The sequence below is a fragment of the Ranitomeya imitator genome, chromosome 3 (assembly GCF_032444005.1).
Source record: "Ranitomeya imitator isolate aRanImi1 chromosome 3, aRanImi1.pri, whole genome shotgun sequence".
NCBI lineage: Eukaryota > Metazoa > Chordata > Amphibia > Anura > Dendrobatidae > Ranitomeya > Ranitomeya imitator.
Window position 1 is genome coordinate 548,290,516 of NC_091284.1, and position 25,808 is coordinate 548,316,323.

General features: G+C 42.3%; 1 protein-coding gene across 3 annotated transcripts in view; it reads left to right on the top strand.

Annotated features, from left to right (window-relative positions):
- The window catches only part of DCUN1D2 (defective in cullin neddylation 1 domain containing 2), a 45,981-nt gene extending 20,639 nt beyond the window's left edge, over window positions 1–25,342 (top strand). For 2 of the 3 annotated variants that reach the window (XM_069757879.1, XM_069757881.1), the window contains exons 2-7: window positions 7,225–7,441; window positions 10,713–10,881; window positions 14,448–14,578; window positions 16,277–16,359; window positions 20,326–20,422; window positions 24,800–25,342. In XM_069757879.1, the coding sequence (XP_069613980.1) occupies window positions 7,225–7,441; window positions 10,713–10,881; window positions 14,448–14,578; window positions 16,277–16,359; window positions 20,326–20,422; window positions 24,800–24,879 (777 nt within the window). In that variant the 3' untranslated portion in view covers window positions 24,880–25,342. Of the gene's footprint in view, window positions 1–4,210; window positions 4,456–7,224; window positions 7,442–10,712; window positions 10,882–14,447; window positions 14,579–16,276; window positions 16,360–20,325; window positions 20,423–24,799 lie in introns of all 3 variants that reach the window. The other variant, XM_069757880.1, reaches the window with a different exon arrangement.
- The last annotated feature ends 466 nt before the right edge of the window (window positions 25,343–25,808 follow it).

Here is a 25,808-nt window from a genome sequence, read left to right on the forward strand (position 1 = left end):
GATGTGTCTACTGGGTTGAGTGGCATATATCTCCCCACCTCTAATTGTCCATTGCTCATCACTGATTCATGCTGCCCTATTAGAGGGGTCAGGAGACTTTGGGAGGACATTTTTGCATAGCTCCCAATCTTCCTAGATTCAGCAGGGCTTTCCCAATTTGCGGACTCAGTCTCGCGTCACATCAGAGCTTTTGTCCCAGCTTCTGAAATTCACCTCTCTCCGACATCTGCAGCTCCTCCTCCTCGGGGGTGCGGCCCCTTCTCTCTGCTCAGTGCATACATTAAATTATACATTCACTGCTTCACCTTCCTGTAATCAGGCTTATAATGACATAGAAACATTTGGTAATCTTCACCTCTATTGCAGTCAGTGAACCCAGAAGCAGATTGTACATGTCCGTGGAGATACAGTGTACATATAACAATGTATTTCTATGTTCCCTATATTCTGAGGTGAAGAAATATATATTTTTTTGTTCCTATAAAAGTAGTACAAATAATAAGCATCAATTATAAAAATGTAATTTTCTCTATTTTGGGAGTCTCCCAACATCTTGAACCCACAAACTCAACATTACTGGCAGGAGCCTAAGCTGCTGAGCCACATAGAAATCCACTGCTGTGTACAATGTATTTCTATGTATTTTTATTTTTTTAACTCATGTTTTTTATTAAATATAAGAGTACAATAAAACATTTCACATAAGGTGTACATTTCCATTTTTCCCACTCTTAACCCTCCCTTACCCATCCCGCCCCCCTCCTTCCCTTTTAGACAGCTCACGCCTTCCTCTTAACATATCCTGTGGTATTATATATGTTATCCATATACAATAACTTTTATTTGTACACTAGTACACCATAAATATATAGGCGAACCCTCCTCAGGCCTAACTTCTCTTAGCCTCCCCTAGCCTAGATCCAGCCAGGGCATCCACAATTTATCACACAGGCCCATCTTCCCTCTTTTCTGATATACACCCTTTTCCAGGGTAATGACCTGCTTCACATATTTAAGATATTCTCCCCTCGAGGGAGGTTCCTCTTTGATCCAGTTTTTGGCAATGACCTTTCGAGCCATGTATAGTAGTCTAGCGATTGCTATTTTCAGCTTGTTATCCACAGTTATCTCTCCCACATACCCCAGCACGCACACCAAAAGTTCTCTTGGAATTACACATCTGTATGCCCCTTCTATCCGGCTTACAACCACCAACCAAAAAGCAGTCAATCTCGGACACAACCATAACATATGAAACATTCCAGCACTATCATTCCTACATCTAGGGCATTCCGAGTCAGATCTCAGCCCACCTCTATACAGGACATCCGGGGATCTATACACTCTGTGTACAATATAAAGCTGGGAGAGCCTATACCGCTCATTCAGTGATAGTTTCGGTATCCATTCTAATACAGACTCCCACGTTTCATCCTCTAAACCAGGGGTGTCAAACTGCATTCCTCGAGGGCCACAAACCATGCGTGTTTTCAAGATTTCCTTAGCTTTGCACAAGGTGCTGTAATCATTATGTGTGTAGGTGATTAAATTATCACCTGTGCAGTACAAGGAAATCCTGAAAACATGACCTGTCTGCAGCCCTTGAGGAATGCAGTTTGACACCTCTGCTCTAAACGACCCAGCTCTTTCCCATTTAGCCCTCTCACCAATCGGATATTCTAGTAGGTGAGTGTGAAGCAGATCCTTATATAAAGATGAAATAGCACCCCTGGTTGTCCCCACTCCACAGATGTAGTCTAATACTAAGTCGTTTTGAATTTGGAAACAATCCCCCTCATTCTGGGCCACAAACGCATGCCGCACTTGTGCAACCCCCCAGATGCCTTAAGACCATATTCCGACTGTAGCTGGGAAAAGGATTTCAACTCCCGTCGCTCTAAAATCTGACAGGCATACCGGATCCCCCTCGCTTGCCATTCTGGTATTTGTCCCATCGCCAAAAACTCCGGTAGATAATTATTAAACCACAGCGGAGAAAACCTGGTCAGACAAGCAACCCCGCAAATTTGTTTAACTCCCCCATACTTTATATATCAGAAATAATGTTGGGTATTTCTTCCCCAGTATCCCTAGGGATCCATAATAATAATAATTTTTATTTATATAGCGCCAACATATTCCGCAGCGCTTTACAAATTATAGACCTCTTCCAGACACTGTACCGCCGGACTTCTCTTCACCACCCTTTCTATCAAAAGTTGTGCTATATTGGTAGACGACTTATGTTCCCAGCCCTTTAAATGCTGACATTGGGCCGCCAAGAAATATATTTCCGGGTTATGTAAAGCCAAGCCTCCCGCGTCCTTAGGGCGTTGAAGTGTCTCCAATCTAATTTGCGGGTGTTGCCTCCCCCACACCAGGCCTCTAAATAAAGAGTTAATCAATTTGAATTTTACACGTGGTATCCAAATAGGTGAGTTATGGAGAACATACAGTATCTTGCGCATCAGAATCATCTTAATGAGATTAATTCGGCCTACAACAGATAAATGCAACTTAGACCAAACCCCTACCTTTGCCTTAAGAGTTCCCAGCAGCGGTGTAAAGGTACCGTCACACTAAGTGACGCTGCAGCGATACCGACAACGATCCGGATCGCTGCAGCGTCGCTGGAGAGCTGTCACGCAGACAGCTCTCCAGCGACCAACTATGCCGGTAACCAGGGTAAACATCGGGTTACTAAGCGCAGGGCCGGATCGCTGCAGCGTCGCTGGAGAGCTGTCACGCAGACAGCTCTCCAGCGACCAACTATGCCGGTAACCAGGGTAAACATCGGGTTACTAAGCGCAGGGCCGCGCTTAGTAACCCGATGTTTACCCTGGTTACCAGCGTAAAAGTAAAAAAAAAAAAACACTACATACTTACCTTCCGCTGTCTGTCCCTCGGCGCTCTGCTTCTCTGCCCTGTGTAAGCACAGCGGCCGGAAAGCACAGCGGTCCTGCGCTTAGTAACCTGATGTTTACCCTGGTTACCAGCGAAGACATCGCTGAATCGGCGTCACACACGTCGATTCAGCGATGTCAGCAGGAAGTCCAGCGACGAAATAAAGTGCTGGACTTTCTGCAGCGACCAACGACGTCACAGCAGGATTCTGATCGCTGCTGTGTGTCAAACTGAACGATATCGCTAGCCAGGACGCTGCAACGTCACGGATCGCTAGCGATATCGTTTAGTGTGACGGTACCTTAAGATTCATATGTAAGTAATTCGTGATCGGTGAAAAGATTAGTATCCCCAAATATTTGAATTGATCTGCTACTTTAAGTCTACCCCCCTCCATAGAATCTCCCAACTCCCCTTCTGCATTATCCACCATAAACAATGTATTTTTATTCTGCAGAACTAATAAGAGATTTTTTTCATCCTATAAAATTACTAAAAAAACAATTGATAACACTGGTCTACAAAATAAAAAAAATTCTGGCATTGACTTTAAGAACAGTTTTAGACTAAGTTGAGGGTGCTGAATTCAAATCTGATCTTGTAATTTCTGTATCACATCACGTTTTTGCGCTATAGGTATATAGCCCATTTTCATGAATTCCATGATAAATATAAGTAGTGTATGAAAAGTGCCTGTTTATACGGTTCACTAAGGTAAATTTAGTTTTCATTTAGTCTCCCAATAAATGTGAGAATATCTTTGTTTTCTTTGAACATGCATAATTCCCATTTGTTATAACAGCCTTGTCTGTGCTACTGGGACAGTAGAGCTACAGCAGAGCATTGGGTGAAAACTGAATGGCCTCAGCGACAGAGTTTGGCATCTGGCGATAAGAATGTCATCCATGATCCTCTAGTGGATAGGAAGGACATTGTCTTTCCTCCCTTACACATAAAACTTGGATTGATGAAGCAGTTCGTCAAAGCTCTCAATCACAGTGGAGAATGCTTTAACTATACATGTTCAACTTTTCCTGGTCTTAGTGAAGAGAAGAAAAAGGCTGGAATATTTGATGGACCTCAAATAAGAACACTTATGAGAGACCCAAATTTTATCACATCAATGAATGAGACCGAAGAAAGAGCTTGGAATGCATTTTGTAATGTGGTGGAGAATTTTCTAGTGAATAAGAAAGCAGACAACTATGAGGAGATTGTGGAAGAGCTACTAATGAGTCTGCGAAATCTTGATGTAGAATGAGTATCAAGATTCACTATTTACACAGCCATTTGGACTTTTTTCCAGAGAACTTTGGGGATGTGAACGAGGAACAAGGGGAGCGTTTTCATCAGGACATTGAAACAATGGAAGAACGGTATCAAGGCCGGAGGGACTCGCATATGATGGTTGACTATTGCTGGAGCTTGATGAGAGACCACCCAGAAGCTGTACATTGCAGATCAGCCAAGAAAAGAAAGTTCAACTAACTGCCATTTGTCATTCATCTGTGTGCCATATATATGTATTTTTATATTTTGTAGTTTAATTCTGTAAGTATATTTCATTTGCTGTACATAGACTTTGTAATCTTTGTTATTCCTTGATTAAAAATATACAAAATGTAGTACCGAAAATCATGTTTTTTTATCATAAAACATTAGGAGTAATTTTCATCAAAAATTGAAAATATCTCGAAATCCTGATGTGATAGCCAAAAACGGAGTTCATATTCATAATCAGCAGCCAAAATTGACTTCAAATGGTGTAAAACCTTTTGCCTGAAAAATTGCGTTGACCAGTGTAATGAACAAAATATCAATTTTAATACATTTAAAAAATAAATGAATATCACAAATCAGCCTCTTTCACACTTCAGTTTTTTTACAATCAGTCACAATCCTTCAAAGTGTTGAAAAGGCGGATACTTCACTGATTGTAAAAAACAGATGCACTGGATCCATTTTTTTTTATGGATCCGTTGAAGCAGGTGGTGCCTGAATTCTTAGTAATAAAATTCTGGAGAGAGAGAGTTCTGGAGAGAGAGAGAGCCAGGCATGCTCAGTTTAAAAAAACGGAGTCTGTCGCTGGATTCCGTCTTTTGAAACATAGGCTTCCATTATAGCTTACGACGACAGTGCAGGATCTGTCGCTGCGCGATTTTCCGACGGACACAAAAAACCGTTTCTAGCTACATTGTCTCCGCCCGACTCACACAGAATTTACGACTGATCAGTCATGACTAATGAAACGGAAGGCGATCTGTCGCTACTACAAGTCTATGAGAAAAAACGGATCCACCACCAACATTTGCTGGATCCGTTTTTTTCACAAAACGACGTATTGTGTCGGAAACAAAAAGACTGAAATGTGAAAGAAGCCTAACACGGACATATTTGGTGTCCCTGTAATTGTAATGACCTGCACAACACAGTGATCAGATTATGGGTATCTGTAAAAAATGGCTTGATTGATATCTCAAACCCATAAAAAAATGTAATGAAACTAACGCTGAGGTCGTGTTCACACGTAGCGCAAATGCTGCGTTCTTTCTATTGCTTTTATTCTCTGCAAATGTCCACATCAAACAACGTGTTCTCTGATTATTGCGTGTTTTGTGCTTTTCTTTTATGCGTTTTTGCCCTTTTTTAGTGCGGATATGAAGCAGAGTTATTGACTCTTCTTTAATAGTACAGAAACGCTTTGATTCTGCTCTTGAAAATGCAGCAGTTGTTTGTTTTTTTTCCCCAGAAGAAGCCTATGGAGAAAAAATGTACCAAAACTATAGAGTTCAGCAGGGTCTTTAGACACCCCGAGGGCGGAGATTTCATGGAATCGCATTTACTTAACAAGACCTTGTTGTTCACATGTAGCGTAAATGTTGCATATTTTCTGCTGCTTTTTTGCACAGAAGTTCTGCTGCTAAACTACCCAAGCAAAGTGGATGTGATTTCATGAGAACTGTGCGGTTTTGGTGCTTTTTTCCCTTTTGTCTTCTATGTGAAATCTAAAAAACAACATATGTAAAAAACTGCAATTACTTTGAGTGCAGAATCAAAACTTTTCTGCGCTATAAAACACACATTAAGAACGCGACTTCACATCTGCACCAAAAACACATCAAATATGGGGGAGAATATTGTTTTTTGAGTACCGGTAGTTTGGTGCGGACACCTGCAGAAAGCAAAAAAAGTATTTCTGCACCATGTGAACACGGCCTTGCAACACAAAAAAACAGATGTTGTATTGTAAAAGTACGTAAATATGAGCAAGTTCTGGTGGCTGCGACAGTGAATGAAAGCACAAAATAATAAATCCATAAATGTAGAGATGAGCAGGACGCACAGATGATGTCGTACTAGCCCTGGCTGTTCAATAGACGCCAGCACATAAGAGATTTGCGGTCTCCCACCCAGCTGCCAGGTAGCACTGACCTGGACGCTGGACCGGAGATCCCTGGATACAGTAGACCGTCCCTGATTTGGGTCCACACCCTGCAGTCTCGGACATCTGCTGAATGTCCCTCACTGCCAGCGCCCCTCTGACATCTCCTGCCAGCGGAGAAAGAAATTGTAAATGTGCGTGGATTTGGGGCGTGGTGTAAACTTGTCGCGGCGCACGCATGATTTGTACCCCTTTCTGTTCTTAAAAAGTTGGAAGGTGTTTGTAGCTTATAAACAAATGGGCCATGGTTAATAATCCAGAATCTTTTGGCCCTTGATATGGTGGATAAAAGGAAATTTGCACTAGTCTTTATCTTGTGTCTACATGTTATGGTCATGATGCAGCCAAAAGTCGTATGACATGTAGTTCTGAGCTGTTTGCGAATGCCAGTAGCTTATAGCTTTCTCATTGTTAGTGGCTGCAGGGTGATCTGCCAAAATAGCCACTATTAAAAATGACATTTTTAGCTGTTGTCATTAGCATGCTGTTTTTTGGTCACGATCCAGCGTCGCCACGCAGCCCTATTCTTACTGTTCTTATATGGTACAGAAAATTTTAGGTTTGCGTCTCGTTGGCCTATGACGTTCCTTTAGCTGTATTTCTATTTGAGGAGGGCGAGCGTTTAGGGAGTGGTGTGACATTTCTAAGTCAAAGTAGAATTTCTTACAAAAGTCTAGTTTGTGGTCAATACAGATATATAGACGCTGCCCTCTGAGTCTACAGATCTGAGATTTTAAGCTCAGAAGAACAAAGCTTTGTCGTCTTATGCCGATATGACGTGTGATGCTGACATGAAGCATGCGCACATCCACAGACGTAAATCTTTATAATGAATGACATGAGTACCATGCTGAAACCGCTTCTTTTGCATCCCAAAGCATAAACTTAAGTCGTCTCAGAAGGACAAGGTGCGCCAGTTTATGGCATTTACCCAGGCTGGGGAAAGGACTGCAATATACTGTTTAACACAGAATGACTGGAAACTAGAACTGGCCACAGACAACTACTTCCAGAACACAGCCTTGTACTGCAAAGAGTCAATGAAAAGTACCGTAGACAAAAAGAAATTAGAGCAATTGTATAATCGCTACAAAGGTAAGGACCTTTAATTATCTGTCTTTCTGTATAACCTCTGTATATGGCTGAGGAGCTGTGCACTAAACAAAGGGGAGCAGCGATTACAGTGCTTGATAATTGCCTATCTTTAGGATACACTGTTAAAGGAGTTGTCCGGAAGTAATGTTCAGGGGTAGAAAATGTCCCCAACACAGCTTTAGTCTCCCTCCCCAGGCCCAGCGCTGCCTCCCTGCCACTGATCCTTGTCGACAGGCTGCAGCATTGATGATATAGATGCGTGGGCTCCCGTCATCCCTGCCAGTGTTTGATGGTGCCACAGCATTCCCGCAGATTTTATAGACATTTTGTGGTGTTCATTGCAAAGGGTGAAATACTGTAGATACTGACCTCAGCATGAATTGACGTGCTGCAGACTTCAAGGCCACATTTTCCACTGTAGATTTCTTTATCAGTGTGTGAATATTTTCCTGAAAACTCATTCAGAAGGCTGGTACACTAATATGCAGTAGCCCTTCTCAAATAAATCCACAATGGAAAATCCACTGCATTTATGCCCTGTGGGAACATACATTAATGATCAAATAACCCCTTTAAAAAGAGATTTGTCCATGGATGACATTGATCACATATTTATAGGAGCTGATAAGTGATATATTTGATTTTTACCTTCAGTGTAGTCTCCATTTCAGGTAAGACACAGCACTCTCCTGATTCTGCCAGCCCCATATACTTGGAAGGGATGCTCGACTGCCATTCCTTTTTAACTCTCTTCTCCATTCATTGAGGAGAAGGTTTCAAGACCCCTTTTCTAATCATTGGTGAAGCCACTAGCAATAAGATATGTATTACTTATCTTGTAAGAAGATATATATCATTTGCAGAGCTGTTGGCCCCATTAATGTTGGCCATAAAAGCCAGTACGAGTTGTGTCCAAGAATTGACACTTGTTTTGATGGCTAGAACAAAAGGTTCTGGTGTTCTTCAGTCACGTGTGCCTTTCTGCTTCCATCACCTGTCCTTAGGAGGGAACATATGATTGTGTAACTCCTATGGGGCTAAGAACTTACAGGCTGGTAGTTTCTAACTGCCTGTTCTGCCTGGCAGTGATCTATGCCAGCTCAGGTGGTGACTCTCCTTCATTTCACCACCTATCAATAGATCAGCTCTTCAGGTCTGCTCTATCGATGGGGCGTCACTGCCAGCGTCCTGCTGATTGACAGCCGGCTCCCCACAGTTAGGCATCGGGGAGACAGCTGTCAATCATTGGCGCTCTGTCGAAAGAGCAAAACAGAAGTGGCTGCTCAATCGGCGAGATGTCACCTGAGGTGAATTGCTGGTCGGAGCGGTCTGTAACCACTGAGCTGGCAGAGATCACTGTCAGGTAAAACTAGCAGGTGATTGGTAACCAACATGCCTGTAAGTTCTTAGCCCCAAAGGAAAGAATACAGTAACTGAAGTCCTGGATAACCTCCTTAATTTTGATACAAGTTTATTAAACAGATTGTACCAATTTTTGGTGGATGTTGTGAAAAAGCTTAGTGTGGCACAAACTAGACTGTGTCTTTTAAGGAAAGCCTGTCCGCTTTGAAATGTAAAATCTATGGACCTCATGTTCTAGAGCTGGAGAAGCGGAACAGATTGATGGGCAGGTTTGTGGGAAAAGATTCAGTATAACTGCCTGTTTTACTTGATGAAATATCTATTTATTCTGGGATTAGCAGTCAAGTGGGGAATAAAACACACGGAGAAGAGGTGGATGTTGTGTAATAAAGCAAATTACAAAAGTAGTTTGGGTGGAAAGGCAGGTATTTGGAAAGGACATTTTAGATGCTGGACCAACCCGTTAAGTGACAAACAGGCCTGGTCCTTAATGGGTTAATATAGTCTGTGGCCATAACTCAGCTGAGAGGAGCTCAGAAAAAGACAAAGGGCTCCTTATGTGAGGTGTTACGCAATTGGAGCAGGCTGATGGACAGGTCACCTGCTCCTCCACCAGCCGCCATTGTATAGACAAGTGTTGGTCAGTGTATGAGGAAAGCCGCTCTCTACCGGAGCATCCATCAGTGAGCTCGCCCTGACAGTCCAGCAGGAGAGTGTGTCCCACCTATCTGTCTATTTCTGAGCTCCTCTCAGCTGAGTTATGGCCACAGACCACATTACAATTGAATGTGCAGAGAAACCTAGAACGTGTAAAAGCAAACCGGTGCAAAATGTGTGCTGATCTGTGTGGGGCCCCTAGAGCGTCAGCTCTGTCTTGGCAGTGGCTTTAAGAGTTGATTTTGTGTGTTTTTTTTTATATATTTTGTGTTCTACAGCTGCTGTCTTTATGTTATAAGTGGGATAGCCAATCTAATGTTCTGTTATGCAACGTTCATGTTACATTTTTAGCTTTGGTTGATTTAATTCCGAAAATCTGAAGTGCTCTACCTGTATGTAAATATACTGACATTGATTTCATCTTAGAACAGACATTAAAGGGATTTTCCTGGCGTGTCCAATTCTTAGGATAGGCCATCCATAAATGATCGCAGAGATCCAGCTCCCATACTGTTAGCCAGCATAATGAAGGATCCAAGGTTTCTCCTTAAGGGGACCTGTCGCGTCACTTCAAGCATCTAAACTGTCCCCAGTCCGTTGTTAGTGACACTTTTTTTTTTTTCATTACAAATGGTTCTGTAATGATGTCCAAGAATCACTTCATATACTAGCTGCTTGTTTAGTCATAGGTGGGGCCTTCATTTTCTGTTCAGTCACGGGCAGCACTGCCCACACAATTTGATTGATTTCCCTGGTTGTGCCGTCATTGGAATCGCAGTGTCGAGCAGGCAGCCGTGCATGTGCAGTGTGTAGCATGGACCCGGCCGCACCTCACGGCGCATGTGCGGCTCCCCGCTCGACACTGCCCAAGTATGGCTCACTCCACATATTGCATCACTAACAATGCGCTGGGGACAGTTTAGATGCTTGATGTGACAGGTTCCCTTTAAATGCACAGTCCTAAGAATAGCCCATCAATGTTTTGGTCTTTAGAATACCCCTTTAAAGAACTTGAGAGCCACAGCTCCATATAGTTGGCGGGGCTGAGTTTACTGAAGGCTGCTGTGTGAGTGACACAGAGCACAATGCCTGGTGGGAATGTCTCCTGACTAGAGCAGACTATGGTCCGTCAGACAGGACTACTGTCTCCGGTGACTGCTGTAAGTAATATGGTGGGAGGGGTTGGCTGCACACTACTGTACCCAAGGACTCTTCTATTAGCCCTATAAAATATGCCTTTTTTTATTTCTAGACCCTCAAGATGAAAATAAAATAGGGATAGACGGCATCCAGTTGTTCTGCGATGACTTACATTTGGATCCAGCAAGTACCAGTGTATTGGTCATCGCATGGAAGTTCAGAGCTGCTACGCAATGTGAATTTAGTAAAAAGGAATTTGTAGACGGCATGACAGAGCTAGGGTGAGTATTTGGTTCCATTGTTATCAGATCGATAAAATACATGTGTTTTATTAGTAGCAAACTAGTTGTCACACTTTCACCTGTCACATATAGGAAAACCGTAACATTAAAGGGGTTTTCTACTCTCAGGAAATTGGCCTCCAAATGCTTTAAAATACTAAACAGAGCAGGTACTCGCCCTCTGCGGTTCCAGAGCCGGCTTCCCGCTGCTGCATAGGCCTCGTTGTTCTGTTTGGCACACTGACATCACGTCTACATCATACATCACTGCTGCAGCCAATCACTAGCTGGGCCGAGGTGGATGGCGGGAGCCACTGAGCTCAGCGATTGGCTGCAGCAATGTTGCTCACTAAAGATGCGTTATCACCTTTGCAGCGGAGACCTTAGCAGGGTGGGGGGAACCAGGGAGGATGAGTATCTGCTCTGATTAGTGTTATAGATCACTTGGGGTCCACTTTCCTGAAAGTGGAAGAACCCCTTTAAATTTGAGCTGGAAACTGTACATATCTAGAAATAGGTTCCAGCAAATAAAGTTTTCTGTACTGCAGTGAGGTAGACCTAAAACCTAGTGGAAGGGACAGACTTCATCATACTGGTAACTTCTGATCCTCTGAATGTTTGCGGTATTGTTATCTCTACTAGACACAAATACTGTGTGTGCCTGTGTAGAGTGATTAATGCAAACAAAGTTCTGTCCTCATCTTTGCAGGCATGCTGTATATGTGAGTTTGTAACTTTCGGGTCCTGCGTATGCATGCGCAATGTGATGACCCATATTGTAGTCGAAAACATTGTAGTTTGAGAATAATAAACTCATAAATTGGTTTTGAAAACACCAAATTGTCATCCAAAAATGATAGAAAATAAAATGAAGATTAAATAAGCAAGTAAGCAATTAATTACATATAATGGTCAAAGAAAACTGCTGGACACTGAAAATTACCGACTATATTGGGGACAGGACTGAGGACTGTACACACAGTATACAGTAAAATCAAATGGAGCCGCCAACAGAAGCAGCTCATCCTGGCACCGGTACAGAACAGGTATCCAGTGCTACAGATCCAGAGCATCTTAGTATCTTACAGAGTTAGTGTAGTTGGAAAAAGACACTTGCCCAAAGAGTTAAACCAAGGAATGGTAGAAGATAAAGGGAAGGAGAATAGGTACAACAGCAATGCATGAACTGATCTGCCCAAAAATAGCAATTTTGTCCCTCCTGATTCCAAGTGTTAAGTGTTTTCATTAAATTCGGAACAATCATTTTTTTTCCTTTTACATATGTATTTATGTTCTTTTCTTTAAAAAAAATCTAAGCCTTTTTAATCTGTATTCCTGTTGATTATCACTTTACTACACAATTGTGAATGTCCATTTGAAGGTGGTCTCTCTGCTTCATCTTAGTAGTAGAGGAAAACAAGTAGGTCCATGTCACAATTAATTTACATTTAAAGTCATGTTATTGAAGTTCTTAACATGGATGCCATTTAGTCATCTTCCATGTTGAGGTTTCAGACTAGCTGTTGGCCTTCTTGTAATACAGTACAGCACATTACAACAGTTTCCACTTACCGTATGTCTTTTTGGACAGCCGCTTAAGGGAACCTGTCACCCCTCCCAGGCGTTTGTAACTAAAAGAGCCACCTTGTGCAGCACTAATGCTGCATTCTGACAAGGCGGCTCTTTTAGTTCTTGTTCCTGGCACTGCTGAAATAATCGTTTATGAAATTTGTCCCTCATACCTTGAAATCGTCCTGGGGCAGGTCTTTCCCCCTAATCCAGACGCCCACTGACGTCACTCATGGCCTCTGGGCGCCGCCTCCTCTTCCTTCATTGGCGTTCCCGGTGCCTGCGCTATTATTTTTTTTTTCGGGCATGCGCAGTTGCGCTGCCCTTCAAACTTACAGCGCAGGCGCCGGGGACGCTAATGTGCGTCCCCGTGCATCTCCTCCTTCAGAGGAGGCGGCGCCCAGAGGCCATGAGTGACGGCTGTGGTGCATCTCTATTAGGGGGGGAAAGACCTGCCCCAGGACGATTTCAAGGTATGAGGGACAAATTTCATAAACTATTCTTTCAGCAGTGCCAGGAACAAGAACTAAAAGAGCCGCCTTGTCAGAATGCAGCATTAGTGCTCAAGGTGGCTCTTTTAGTTACAAATGCCTGGGTGGGGTGACAGGTTCCCTTTAAGAGTTTTCCAAGAATACATAACTAAATGAAATATTAACAAATTCCATAATCCATTTAATTGGCAAATTCCACTTCATTTCATGTGTAGAATCATACTCCCTTTGTATATACTAATCTATTGGAGCTACCAGGAGTGATGAGCTAAAAATACGCTGCTCACCATGCTGTCCACCCTGTCTATCTGATCTAATGCTGGAGATATAAAAACACGCTGCTCACCATGCTGTCTATCTGATCTCATGCTGGAGATATAAAAACACGCTGCTCACCATGCTGTCCTCCCTGTCTATCTGATCTAATGCTGGAGATATAAAAACACGCTGCTCACCATGCTGTCCATCCTGTCTATCTGATCTAATGCTGGAGCTACCAGGAGTGATGAGCTAAAAATACGCTGCTCACCATGCTGTCCACCCTGTCTATCTGATCTAATGCTGGAGCTACCAGGAGTGATGAGCTAAAAATACGCTGCTCACCATGCTGTCCACCCTGTCTATCTGATCTAATGCTGGAGCTACCAGGAGTGATGAGCTAAAAATACGCTGCTCACCATGCTGTCCACCCTGTCTATCTGATCTAATGCTGGAGCTACCAGGAGTGATGAGCTAAAAATACGCTGCTCACCATGCTGTCCACCCTGTCTATCTGATCTAATGCTGGAGCTACCAGGAGTGATGAGCTAAAAATACGCTGCTCACCATGCTGTCCACCCTGTCTATCTGATCTAATGCTGGAGATACCAGGGGTGATTAGATAAGTCTGCTCATATTCTGAATATGGCTTGGCAGTGGAGCTTCATACTGGACAGGCTTCTCTCGGTGCAGCAGGATGGCGGCCATTCTTATGCTATACCTCACTAGACAAAACAATTGTAATTTACTAATTAAAGCTATTTAGGACTTTATTTCTGATGATATTTCCTTTTCAGTCTTTTTGTTTTTTCCCGGAGAACTCCTTTAAGGCTTCTTTCACACATCAGGTTTTCAGTGTCAGGCTAAATCCGGCGAATGTTGGAAAAACCAGACGAAACGCAGTGTCATTCGGTGCAATCCGGCACTAATACAAGTCTATGGGAAAAAAACCTGATCCTGTGGCAACAGTCGACTGATCCGGTTTTTTGAAAATTAGCCGGATTTAGCCTGACACTGAAAACCTGATGTGTGAAAAGCAGCCTAAGAGGGGCCTTCAAGGATGATATAACTGGAATCTGTTGTAAAATGCTATACACTACAATGTAAGAAGGACCATATCAGTGTGAAAGCTTCCATTTTACAATGCTTGGTAACTTTAGCAGATACGGACTAATAAAGGCCGGAATTGTGGATTATTCAAGACAAGCTAAAGGCTTTACTGCTTTTTAACTTGTTTTCTATTTCCAGGTGTGACAGTACAGAAAAACTAAGAGCCCAGCTCCCTAGATTAGAACAAGAGATCAAAGACACACTCAAATTTAAAGACTTCTATCAGTTTACATTTAATTTTGCAAAGAATCCTGGACAGAAAGGGCTTGGTAGGTACTTAGGACTTTTGTCTTTTTTGGACTGCTTTTGCTTTATGTCAATGGGAGTAGAAATGAACCAATATGTGTAGAGCCGATCATCAAACATAAATTCGGCACGAATAAGTTACCAATGTAGCACGAATATGGCAAATTCAGATTCCGAACATATTCGCTCAACTCTACTCACACCTTTCCCATTGGTTCACAGCCGGCTCGTCAAACTATCTTATATTCTGAAATTCTGCAGTGTTCAGCAACTGAAAAATAGCTGTCATTTTGATATTTTTTTTTCTCTCCCTTTATGGTGTGAATAAATTTAGATTTTGATAGTTCAGACTTTTTTATTGACATTGCGATACAGAATATGCTTATTTTGTTCATTGTTTTTTATTTTTGCAAAAATAAAAGAGGCTGATTTAAAATCAATCCTTTTTTTCTATACGTTTAAGGCTATGTGCACACGTTGCAAATTAGGCTTAGGAATTTCTGGTGCGGATTCTTCCTTTCCTGGCAGAAAACGCACCTGTGGTTCCACAGCGTTTTTTGTGCATTTTTGCTGCGGTTTTCTTGCGGATTTGCTGCGGTTTTTACCCCTGTGGTTTTCTGAAATGGAATGGGTACAAAAACGCTGCAGATTCACAAAAAAGAAGTGACATGCTACTTCTTTTAAACCGCAGTGGATTTTCCGCAAAGTGTGCACAACATTTTTTTTTTCTCATTGATTTACATTGTACTGTAAATCAATTGCGGATCTGCAGCGTTTCTGCACCTCAAAAAACGCTGCGGATCCGCAGAGAATCTGCAACGTGTGCACATACCCTTAAAAAGTGTGTTTTGTTTTTTTTGTTTTTTGTTTTTATTACTTTACATTTTGTTTTTAGTTTTTTCTAGGGGGCTTGAAACCTACAATATATAGTGAAATTACAGTCTTATATGAAGCCCAGGCTGTAGCTGAGCATCTTTGCAGTGGCGAGGACTTTGAACAAGCCCTCAGCTGTTGTGGCAACCCATCGACACCCTGGATTCTTAAATGGACACCCCAGTGGGATGCCAGAGATTAATAGCACCATTTAATTGTTAATACTTCAGCGGTCAGAGCGATCTCCACTTGCAGTTAGAGGCTGTCACGAGCTGTATACCACAGCTAGCATCTGCCATGTGTGGAGCAGGCTCAGTGCCCGAACCCTATATATATGTACATGTGCACTCGCCCCTTAACAAATTACATCCTGGGGAGGAAAGATATTCAAAAATACAATTCATACGGCAATAAACAAAGCTCTTATAAAGATTTTTGAACACCAAGATGAAAAAAATTACTATTACATCATCAAAAAAGTTGTGGGACACCGTACCAAGAAAATAATTTCTGCATTTGATTTCCAAAATGAAAAATTGTACTAATATACTGGGAAACTGAATTATTGTATAGTGATGACCACAAGCCATAACTTACCATTGAAGAAGTGACCGGCGTTGTATAATCCTGTTGTCCTGCTACGTTACACTTCATAGTTATAAGTTCATGGTTCATGTTATAAGTTCATGTTATAAGTTACATGGTTCTGGTATGATTCTCTAGCGTGCTATTTGCTGGCATATCCCATCTAGTAGCTTTCTATGTGTAGAAGTGTGTTGACCGCTCTGTACCCTCTGAATATCTCTGATCTCATTTATTGATGTGTTTTTTTTGTGGGTTTTTTTCAGATTTGGATATGGCAATCGCATACTGGAATTTAGTATTGTCCGGAAGGTTCAAATTCTTAGACCTTTGGAATAAGTTTTTGTTGGTACGTATCTCTGATCTTCACACGGATTCATCAGTCATAATGATATGTATTGTGGCTTCAATAGTTGCAGTGTTAGATGCATTAGAACCATAGCCATGATGGATTTATCTGTAGACCATTGCCAGATTTCTCTAACCTATCTGTTGAGATCTGAAAACGCCTTAAGACGTCCATACACATTAACCCTTTAAGTACCGGGGCACTTAATGTTGCACTTTTGGGTTTTCCTCTACTTTTCCATGAGCCATATTTTATTTATTTTTTTAACTATTGTATATACTCGAGTATAAGCCAACCCGAATATAAACCGACCCCCCTAATTTTGCCACAAAAAACTTGGAAAAATTAATGACTCGAGTATAAGCCCAGGGTGGAAAATGCAGCAGCTACTGGTAAATTTCAAAAATAAAAATAGATACCAATAAAAATAAAATTAATTGAGACATCAGTAGTTTAAGTGTTTTTGAATATCCATATTGAATCAGGAGCCCCATGTAATGCTCCATACAGTTCATGATGGGCCCCATAAGATGCTCCATACAAAATACGCCCCATATAATGCTCCATACAGTTTATGATGAGCTCCATAAGATGCTCCATACAAAATACGCCCCATATAATGCTCCATACAGTTTATGATGAGCTCCATAAGATGCTTCATATTAAAATATGCCCCATATAATGCTGCACAAATGTTCATATGGCCCCATATGATGCTCCATACAGATATTTGCCTCATATAATGCTGCACATGGCCCCATAAGATGCTCCATACAGATATTTGCCCCATATAATGCTGCACATGGCCCCATAAGAGGCTCCATACAGATAATTGCCCCATATAATGCTACACATGGCCCCATAAGATGCTCCATACAGATATTTGCCCCATATAATTCTGCACATAGCCCCATAAGATGCTCCATACAGATAATTGCCCCATATAATGCTGCACATGGCCCCATAAGATACTCCATACAGATAATTGCCCCATAGAATGCTGCACATACCCATATTCCATAAGATGCTCCATACAGATATGTGCCCCATATAATGTTGTACATGGCCCCATACAGATATTTGCCCCATATAATGCTGCACATGGCCCCATACAGATATTTGCCCCATATAATGCTGTACATGGCCCCATACAGATATTTGCCCCATATAATGCTGCACATGGCCCCATACAGATATTTACCCCATATAATGCTGCACATGGCCCCATACAGATATTTACCCCATATAATGCTACACATGGCCCAATACAGATATTTGCCCCATATAATGCTACACATGGCCCCATACAGATATTTGCCCCATATAGTGCTGCACATGGCCCCATACAGATACTTGCCCCATATAATGCTGCACATGGCCCCATACAGATGTTTGCCCCATATAATGCTACACATGGCCATGGCGCCATACAGATATTTGCCCCATATAATGCTGCACATGGCCCCGTACAGATATTTGTCCCATATAATGCTGTACATGGCCCCATAAGATGCTCCATATAGACATTTGCCCCATATGCTGTTGCTGCAATTAAAAAAATGACATACTCACCTCTCAGGCCCCCGGCACTTGCTATATTCACTGGTCTGCGTTCCACCGACGGCCGCTGCTTTGTCTTCCCCGTCCTCTGCACTGACGTTCAGGCAGAGTGTGGCGCACACTAATCGCATCGCCGCGCCCTCTGACCTGAGAGTCACTGCAGAGGACGCGGAAGACGCAGCGGCGCCGACGGTGGAACGGGGAGCAGGTGAATATAGCGCACTACGTTATTCTCACTTGCTCCTGGTGCGGTCCCTGCATGTCTGTTCCCCGGCGCCGGCAGCTTCTTCCTGTAGTGAGCAGTCACATGGTACCGCTCATTACAGTAATGAATATGCGGCTCCACCCCTAAGGGAGTGGGGTCCATATTCATTACTGTAATGAGCAGTACCATGTGACCGCTCACTACAGGAAGAAGCTGCCGGCGCCGGGGAAAAGATGTGCAGGGACCGCGCCAGGAGCAGGTGAGTGTTAATACACAGCTCCGCTCCCCCTCCCCTGCCGACCCCCGGGTATGACTCGAGTATAAGGCGAGAGGGTTAGTTTCAGCCCAAAAAAGTGGGCTGAAAATCTTGGCTTATACGGTATATATGGTACTTTGTTGTCGACCTAGCCATATGAGGACTCGTTTTTGACAGGATAAGTTATAGTATAGAGAGGAATGCCATTAATTTTAGCATGAAATGTACTGAAAAACATAAAAAAATGTATTAAATCCCTTTGTGGTAAAAATCACCTGGTATCTTTGTTCTACAGGTCAGTACAGTTATGATTAGGGTTGGGCAGACCTGTGGATGTTTGTTGGGGTCTGTCTGGTTCGGTTGAGCTTTATAAAAAAGTTTGGTTTGGGTATCAGAACTGTACCTGAACTTGATTCTGAACCTGGGCCCCTTTCAAGTGAATGCGGTCCCGAACATCTAATGATTCCCATGCTGTCATCTGTGTGACACCAGCTGACAGGCGGTAACCTTACTGAAGTCACAGTCACTGGATATCGTGGTTCACACGCTGTCACAGAGAGGACAGCGTGTGATCCAGCAGCTGTGACTGGGGGTGAAAAGGTTACCGCCGGTCAGGATGACTACTACTCTCATCATCGTACACCTGGTCTCACTGATGGCAGAGGGAGCATGCGATGCTTATCAGAGTATTCACCATCCGATGCTTGTGCACTGTAAGAAAGATGTCAGTGCCTGTGTAGCTTATTGTACATGTATTTAGCTAATAAATAAAGAATTAAAAGGAAAACATGGCGTGGGCAAAGCACCAAGATTGGGGCATCTAATTTATCTGCCTTTTCTAGGGCAGCTGCAGGCTGCTCTTTTTAGGCTGGTGAGGGCAGAATATCCATGTGCCTTTTCAGCCTGAAAATACCAGCCCTCAGCTGTCTGCTTTAGCTTGGCTGGTTATCAAATGTATATTTTTGATAACCAGCCAAGATAAAGCAGACAGTGGAGGGCTGCAGCCCACAGCTCTCTGCTTAACCTGGGCTAGTTATCAATAATAGAGAGGACCCCACACTGTTTTTTAATTTATTGTTTTTTCACATAGTTCGCCAGCCAATCGCAGACATTCCAATACTTGACATGGCTGTGATCTGGCTGAAAGTGCCCACACAGAAAAAGCTTGTTGATTGGCTGCGCTGCAGCCTTTCAACAAGCTTTGTTCTGGCTGCCGAACGCGAACAGTAACTTGGACTTCCATGAGATGTTCTTGTGCAGGATCCATGCACAAACACTAGGTATCCCGTGCAGACCTTGAACTCTACCATTCGGGTTCGCCCATCTCTTGTTATGATACCATACTTGTATAGCTTATTTTGTTAAACTACTATATTTAACTGGTTAAGATATTGCTATTGTAGCTAGCTCCAATTTCAGCAGTTACTTTTGGGTGCAGGCGTTAACCGCAGCAGGCTTGGCTCTTGAACTTGCTCCAGGCTGTGATGGTGCTCTTCTCCTATGTATGTATGGCAGCAATCACCAAGGGGTTATTCGGAAAAGTGGGTGTCCTTGCTGTTCCCTATGGCAGAAGGCATGTCCGATCCCGTGTTTTTAGTGGAGATAAGACCTCCACCCTCCCACCTAGCTGTGAACACATGCATGCAGCCAAGCGTGCATGTGCATAGGCTGATAAGAAGGAATGTCTGACAACTAAACAAGTGTGTATTAATTTTACAATTCTTTTCATTTATGAATCTTACAAGTTGTGCCATGGATATAGCGGTTTCTCTTTTCATTTTACAGAATATTTGCATGTTAACATATAAATCATACTTGTTTTTAAAAGATTCACTGCATTTAGAGTCCATTTTTGTTTGTTTTTTTCCTTACGTGTTGTAACTGAGTATCTTTCATATAGCTCTAAATTTTGGATGGTTATATATTCTCTCTTCCAATTTCTTAGGAGCACCATAAGAGGTCAATCCCAAAAGACACATGGAACTTACTATTGGATTTTGGCAATATGATTGCAGATGACATGTCCAACTATGATGAAGAAGGTATTTATTCTACTCTACAAGCTTCTTAATCCAAGCAATATTTATTCATATTTTAAGAAATTTATTCTAGCAAAATTGTAGTTAAAATATATTGGGAAACTCAAAAGAAGTAGTAGTAGTGGTAATAATCATGATACACCGGTTCCCAGACAGGGATGATTTTTATTTTAGGTTTTTGTTACTTGCTCTGCTGATCAGTGTTTTGCCGGCCCTTGGGGCTAGTGTTTGCCTTGCTTTAGTTTTTAAATTAAACTGGAAAATACCTGAGTTAATTTCTTCTTGGTTACAATTTTGACGTTTCTACATTTTAGTTGTGAATTTATGTCCAGACACAATTGTCCTCTAGAATTATTGTGAAGTGTTTTGTGCCATATCTTTACAATGTGTGTTCTTGCCCTAACATTGGCATCCCTGACACTATTCTTCTCTTCTGTGTGTGTAAATAGTCCTGTACAAAAGACTGGCTGAGAAATGGTTTTATTGTTTAGCTGTACATTTTAACCTTACAAGTGGTTCCACTTTAGATGCTGCCTGTATACGTAGGGCCCAGTTCATTATTGTATTTTCATCTGTTTTTTTTTTCTTTGTTTTTAGCGTTTAAAGGGAACCTGTCACCCCAAAATCGATGGTGAGGTAAGCTCACCGTCATCAGGGGCTTATCTACAGCATTCTGTAATGCTGTAGATAAGCCCCCGATGTAACCTGAAGGAGGAGAAAAAGACGTTATATTATACTCAACCAGGGGCGGTCCTGCTGCGGTCCGGTCAAATGGGTATCTCAGGTCCGCTCCGGCACCTCCCATCTTCATTCCATGACATCCACTTCTGGTCTTCACGCTGCGGCTCCTGCGCAGGCGTACTTTGTCTGCCCTGTTGAGGGCAGAGCAAAGTACTGCAGTGCGCAGGCGCCGGGCCTCTCTGACCTTTCCGGCAACTGTGCACTGCAGTACTTTACTCTGCCCTCATCAGGGCAGACAAAGTACGCCTGTGCCGGAGCCGCGGCATGAAGACCAGAAGAGGACTTCATGGAATGAAGATGGGAGGCGCTGTTCCGGACCGCGACACCCATCGGAGCAGGACCGTTCCTGGGTGAGTATAATCTAACCTCTTTTTCTCCTCTTTCAGGTTACATCGGGGGCTTATCTACAGCATTACAGAATGCTGTAGATAAGCCCCTGATGACGGTGAGCTTACCTCACCATCGATTTTGGGGGTGACAGGTTCCCTTTAAGTAAAGAAAAAAATGTTTTTAAAAATATATAAAAGTTCAAATCCACCCCTCTTTTGCCCCATTCAAAATAAAAGAATTAAAAAAAAATATATATACAAAAAATAATTAATCCGATCAGTAAACGGCATAACGAGGGAAAAAAATCAAAAATTACGTGGTTTTTTTTTTTGGTCCATCAACAGGTGATCAAAACATTCTATGTACCCCAAAATAGTATCAATAAAAACGTGAGCTCGGCACACAAAAAATAAGCCCTCGCCCAGCCAAAGATCCCGATCAATGAAGACGCTACTGGTCTTGGAAAATGCTTTTCTTTTTTACAAATGTTGGATTTTATTTCATCATTTAAGTAAAGAACCTAGACATGTTTCATATCTGCAGCTCCTAATGACCTGGAGAATCATAATGGCAGGTCAGCTTTAGCATTTGGAGAACATGGTAAAAAAAAAAAGACTATTGTGGAATTGCACTTTTTTTTTTTTGCAATTTCACCGCACTTGGAATTTTTTTCCGGTACACTATATGGTAAAATCAATAGTGTCACTCAAAAGTACAAGTCATTCCACAAAAAGTCCTCACATGGCCACACTGATGGAAAAAATAAAAAAGTTCTGACTGGGAAGAAGGGGAGAAAAAAATGAGAGTTGAAAATCCCAAGGTCGTAAAGGGGTTAAAGGCATTTTTAGAATAGAAAAACTGATGGATCAATTAGTAAGTGATAACAATCTGGGTTGTAAAAATCCATGTTTTCTTTTTTTTTTTATTGTTTATGACTTCACATATCAAAATCCATTTTGAAAAGCGTGCTAACTGGTGCACAATACTGTACACTGATGTTCCCTGTCATTGAATGGTATCAGAAGAGGTTACTAATTAGGACAAGTCCCCCCCACCACCACCAACATGGCTCTAAACATTAAATAAATGCTAGTGGATCCTCTTCATGCACAGCTGAGCAGCACATTCCTCTTTTCCACTTTAAGAGAACCTGAGAGCTGATAGATGCTGCCCAATCCATGGTCCACAGGTATCCTGCCCTGGCTGTATGATCTCTGCCAGGCATGTTTGAGACGCAAACGCTGCGGCATTTCAGAGAACACATACTTTGAAGGCCGCCAGGGGCCAAGCTGTACTGTAGATTAGTTGGACAAGCTCCTCCTCGCCCACTGCCCTGGATTGACACATCTCTGCCTATACGCACATGTCCCTGGCGACTTTTAAACTATGTTTTGCTCTGAAACACTGCAGCATTTCAGAGTCCGACAAACCTGGCTGAGTTCATACATCCAGTGCCTGATCGATGCTGCCTGTGGATTGGCATGTATCAGCTGACAGGTTCACTTTATGGTATGTACAGACAAACATATTGTCAGTTCATGTGCGCAATGAAGTGTACACAGACCGCACACGGACCAATTATAATCTGTGAACATGGGCAAATAATCGCATGGACCAGACCAGTGCATGCTGTGATTTCTTCTCCATTTTAAAAACCAGGCTAATAGATGAATATTAAGCTCTGCTACATTCTGAAATACTTTGCTTCTGTTGTCTATTTCAAGACCTTTGTCTTTGTCTATTTCAAGACCTTTGTTTGCATTTTGGTAGTTGAAATGTTTCTTACATGAGCTCTGGACTGAAAAATCTTGCTTGCTTTTGCCTCCTAAGTCTACAATATATATTTTGTTTCCAAGTTAGAAATCAACCAGCATTATTTTATGTAAAATAACAAAATAATTTACCTTAGACTGTCAACTGACAAATGGCAGCAAACACACTAAAATGACTGACTGGCAGCAGTATTGGACTGATTGACCAGCGGTACCATTTACACTAGATTATGAATTGGCTGGCCAGCGACAGAGTTTATTCTAGACTGTAGACTGATTGATTGACCAGTGGCAGCATTTACGCTAGACCAGTATTTCCCAAACTCCAGTCCTCACGGATCCCAACAGGTCATGTTTTCAGGATTTCCATAGTGCTGCACAAGTGAGAGAACTCCTGATACTTCCATCACCTGTGCAATACTAAGGAAATCCTGAAAACACGACCTGTTGGAGTCAGTGAGGACTGGAGCTTGGGAAACGCTGCCCTAGACTGTGGACTGATTGACCAGTGGCTGTGTTTACCTTGGACTAAATGACCAGTGGCAGCATATACCCTAGACTGTGGACTGATTGACCAGTGGCAGTGTTTACCCTGGAATGATTAACCTGCAGCAGTATTTACCCTAGACTGTGGACTGATTGACCAGTGGCAGTGTTTACCTTGGATTAATTGACCAGTGGCAGCATATACCCTAGACTGTGGACTGATTGACCAGTGGCAGTGTTTACCTTTGACTGATTGACCAGTGGCAGCATATACCCTAGACTGTGGACTGATTGACCAGTGGCAGTGTTTACCTTGGATTAATTGACCAGTGGCAGCATATACCCTAGACTGTGGACTGATTGACCAGTGGCAGTGTTTACCTTTGACTGATTGACCAGTGGCAGCATATACCCTAGACTGTGGACTGATTGACCAGTGGCAGTGTTTACCCTGGAATGATTGACCTGCAGCAGAATTTACCCTAGACTGTGGACTGGCTGTCCAGTGACAGCGTTTACCCCAGACAGTGGACTGAGTGACCAGTGGCAGCGTTTACCTTGAACTGATTGACCAGTGGCAGCATATACCCTAGACTGTGGACTGATTGACCAGTGGCAGTGTTTACCCTGGAATGATTGACCTGCAGCAGAATTTACCCTAGACTGTGGACTGGCTGTCCAGTGACAGCGTTTACCCCAGACAGTGGACTGAGTGACCAGTGGCAGCGTTTACCTTGAACTGATTGACCAGTGCAGCATTTACCCTAGACTGTGGATTGATTGACCAGTGGCAGCATTTACCCTAGACTGTGGATTGCTTGATCATTGGCAAAAATATCAAAATTTTTGCACGACATTGAGTTGCACAAATAGTTAACTACTTTTCAAAGTGTTTTCTGACGCAAGCACTTTGATGAATCTGGGCCTATCTCTAGGGAAAGGGTTTTTTATAAATTCCTTGCAAAAATAATACGGGAAACTGAAATTTGTTTGGGCTTTTTTATTATTTTTAAACTGCTTACGTAAAAAAAACTTTTTTTTTTTCTTTCAGGAGCATGGCCTGTACTTATAGACGATTTTGTGGAGTATGCAAGACCTTTAGTGACGAGTGGAAAGCGCAAACCCCTTTAACCATAGACTTAAAAAGAACTAGTGATGCTTTTTTGCCATTTCATTAGATAATGAAGACTGTTTTTGGCCAATAACTGAGCGGCAGAGTCACCCGGACACATGGACATGGAAAATGCTACTGTCTGAATTCTGCCTTAGAAGATTGTGGTGGACAGCTCTTGGGCAAGACATGAAATGGATGAACTTGCTGGCAGTGGGAGCACTGGCTGTTTGTAGGAGGCTGGCTTCATATCTTATATTGGTTGTATCATATAGGATGTAGAGATTGCATGATTTTATACTTTGGATCTTTTGAAATAGAAGCCATTTTATTAAAGAAAATTCGAGGAAAAAGACATTTAAAAGCATGCCATTGAGTTTACGAGCCAGAATAAACACCAGCAGTTACCGAACAGCTGTATTATATTGTATCTATATAAAAAGCAGTATTTGTGTTATAAATTAAATCTTTAATGGAACCTTACATGGCATCTTGTATCTTATTTCTGTCTCCTCACAGCCTAGCCTATGGATATGTACAACTTTCCCTGTTCATACACTGAGTTCACAAACATGAACAGATACTTATTCTGCTTTTGGAATCTTTTCCCTTTACACGTGGAATTAAAATATTGCTGACTTTTATTCTAACGCGCAAGGGAAAACTTAAGAAAGAAAACATCGTGGTGAAAGCTGTCACAGTAAAGACAAGGATGAGAAGGTGTAGCAAAAGCAATGAACTTTTGTTGAGACAACAATGCGTTTCAAGGCCGATCTTATTTCTTCCTCGGGCTATCAATGGTGTATTGTGGCTCAAGGTTCATAGAGAAATGCAGATAAATACTTTTTGCGGAAAAATTTCATGCGTTTCTTCAATAATGAGACAGGGATAAAGTGCTGCCAAACACATCTCTTGGGGGAATGAAGAATTGGGTATTTTAGAACACAAC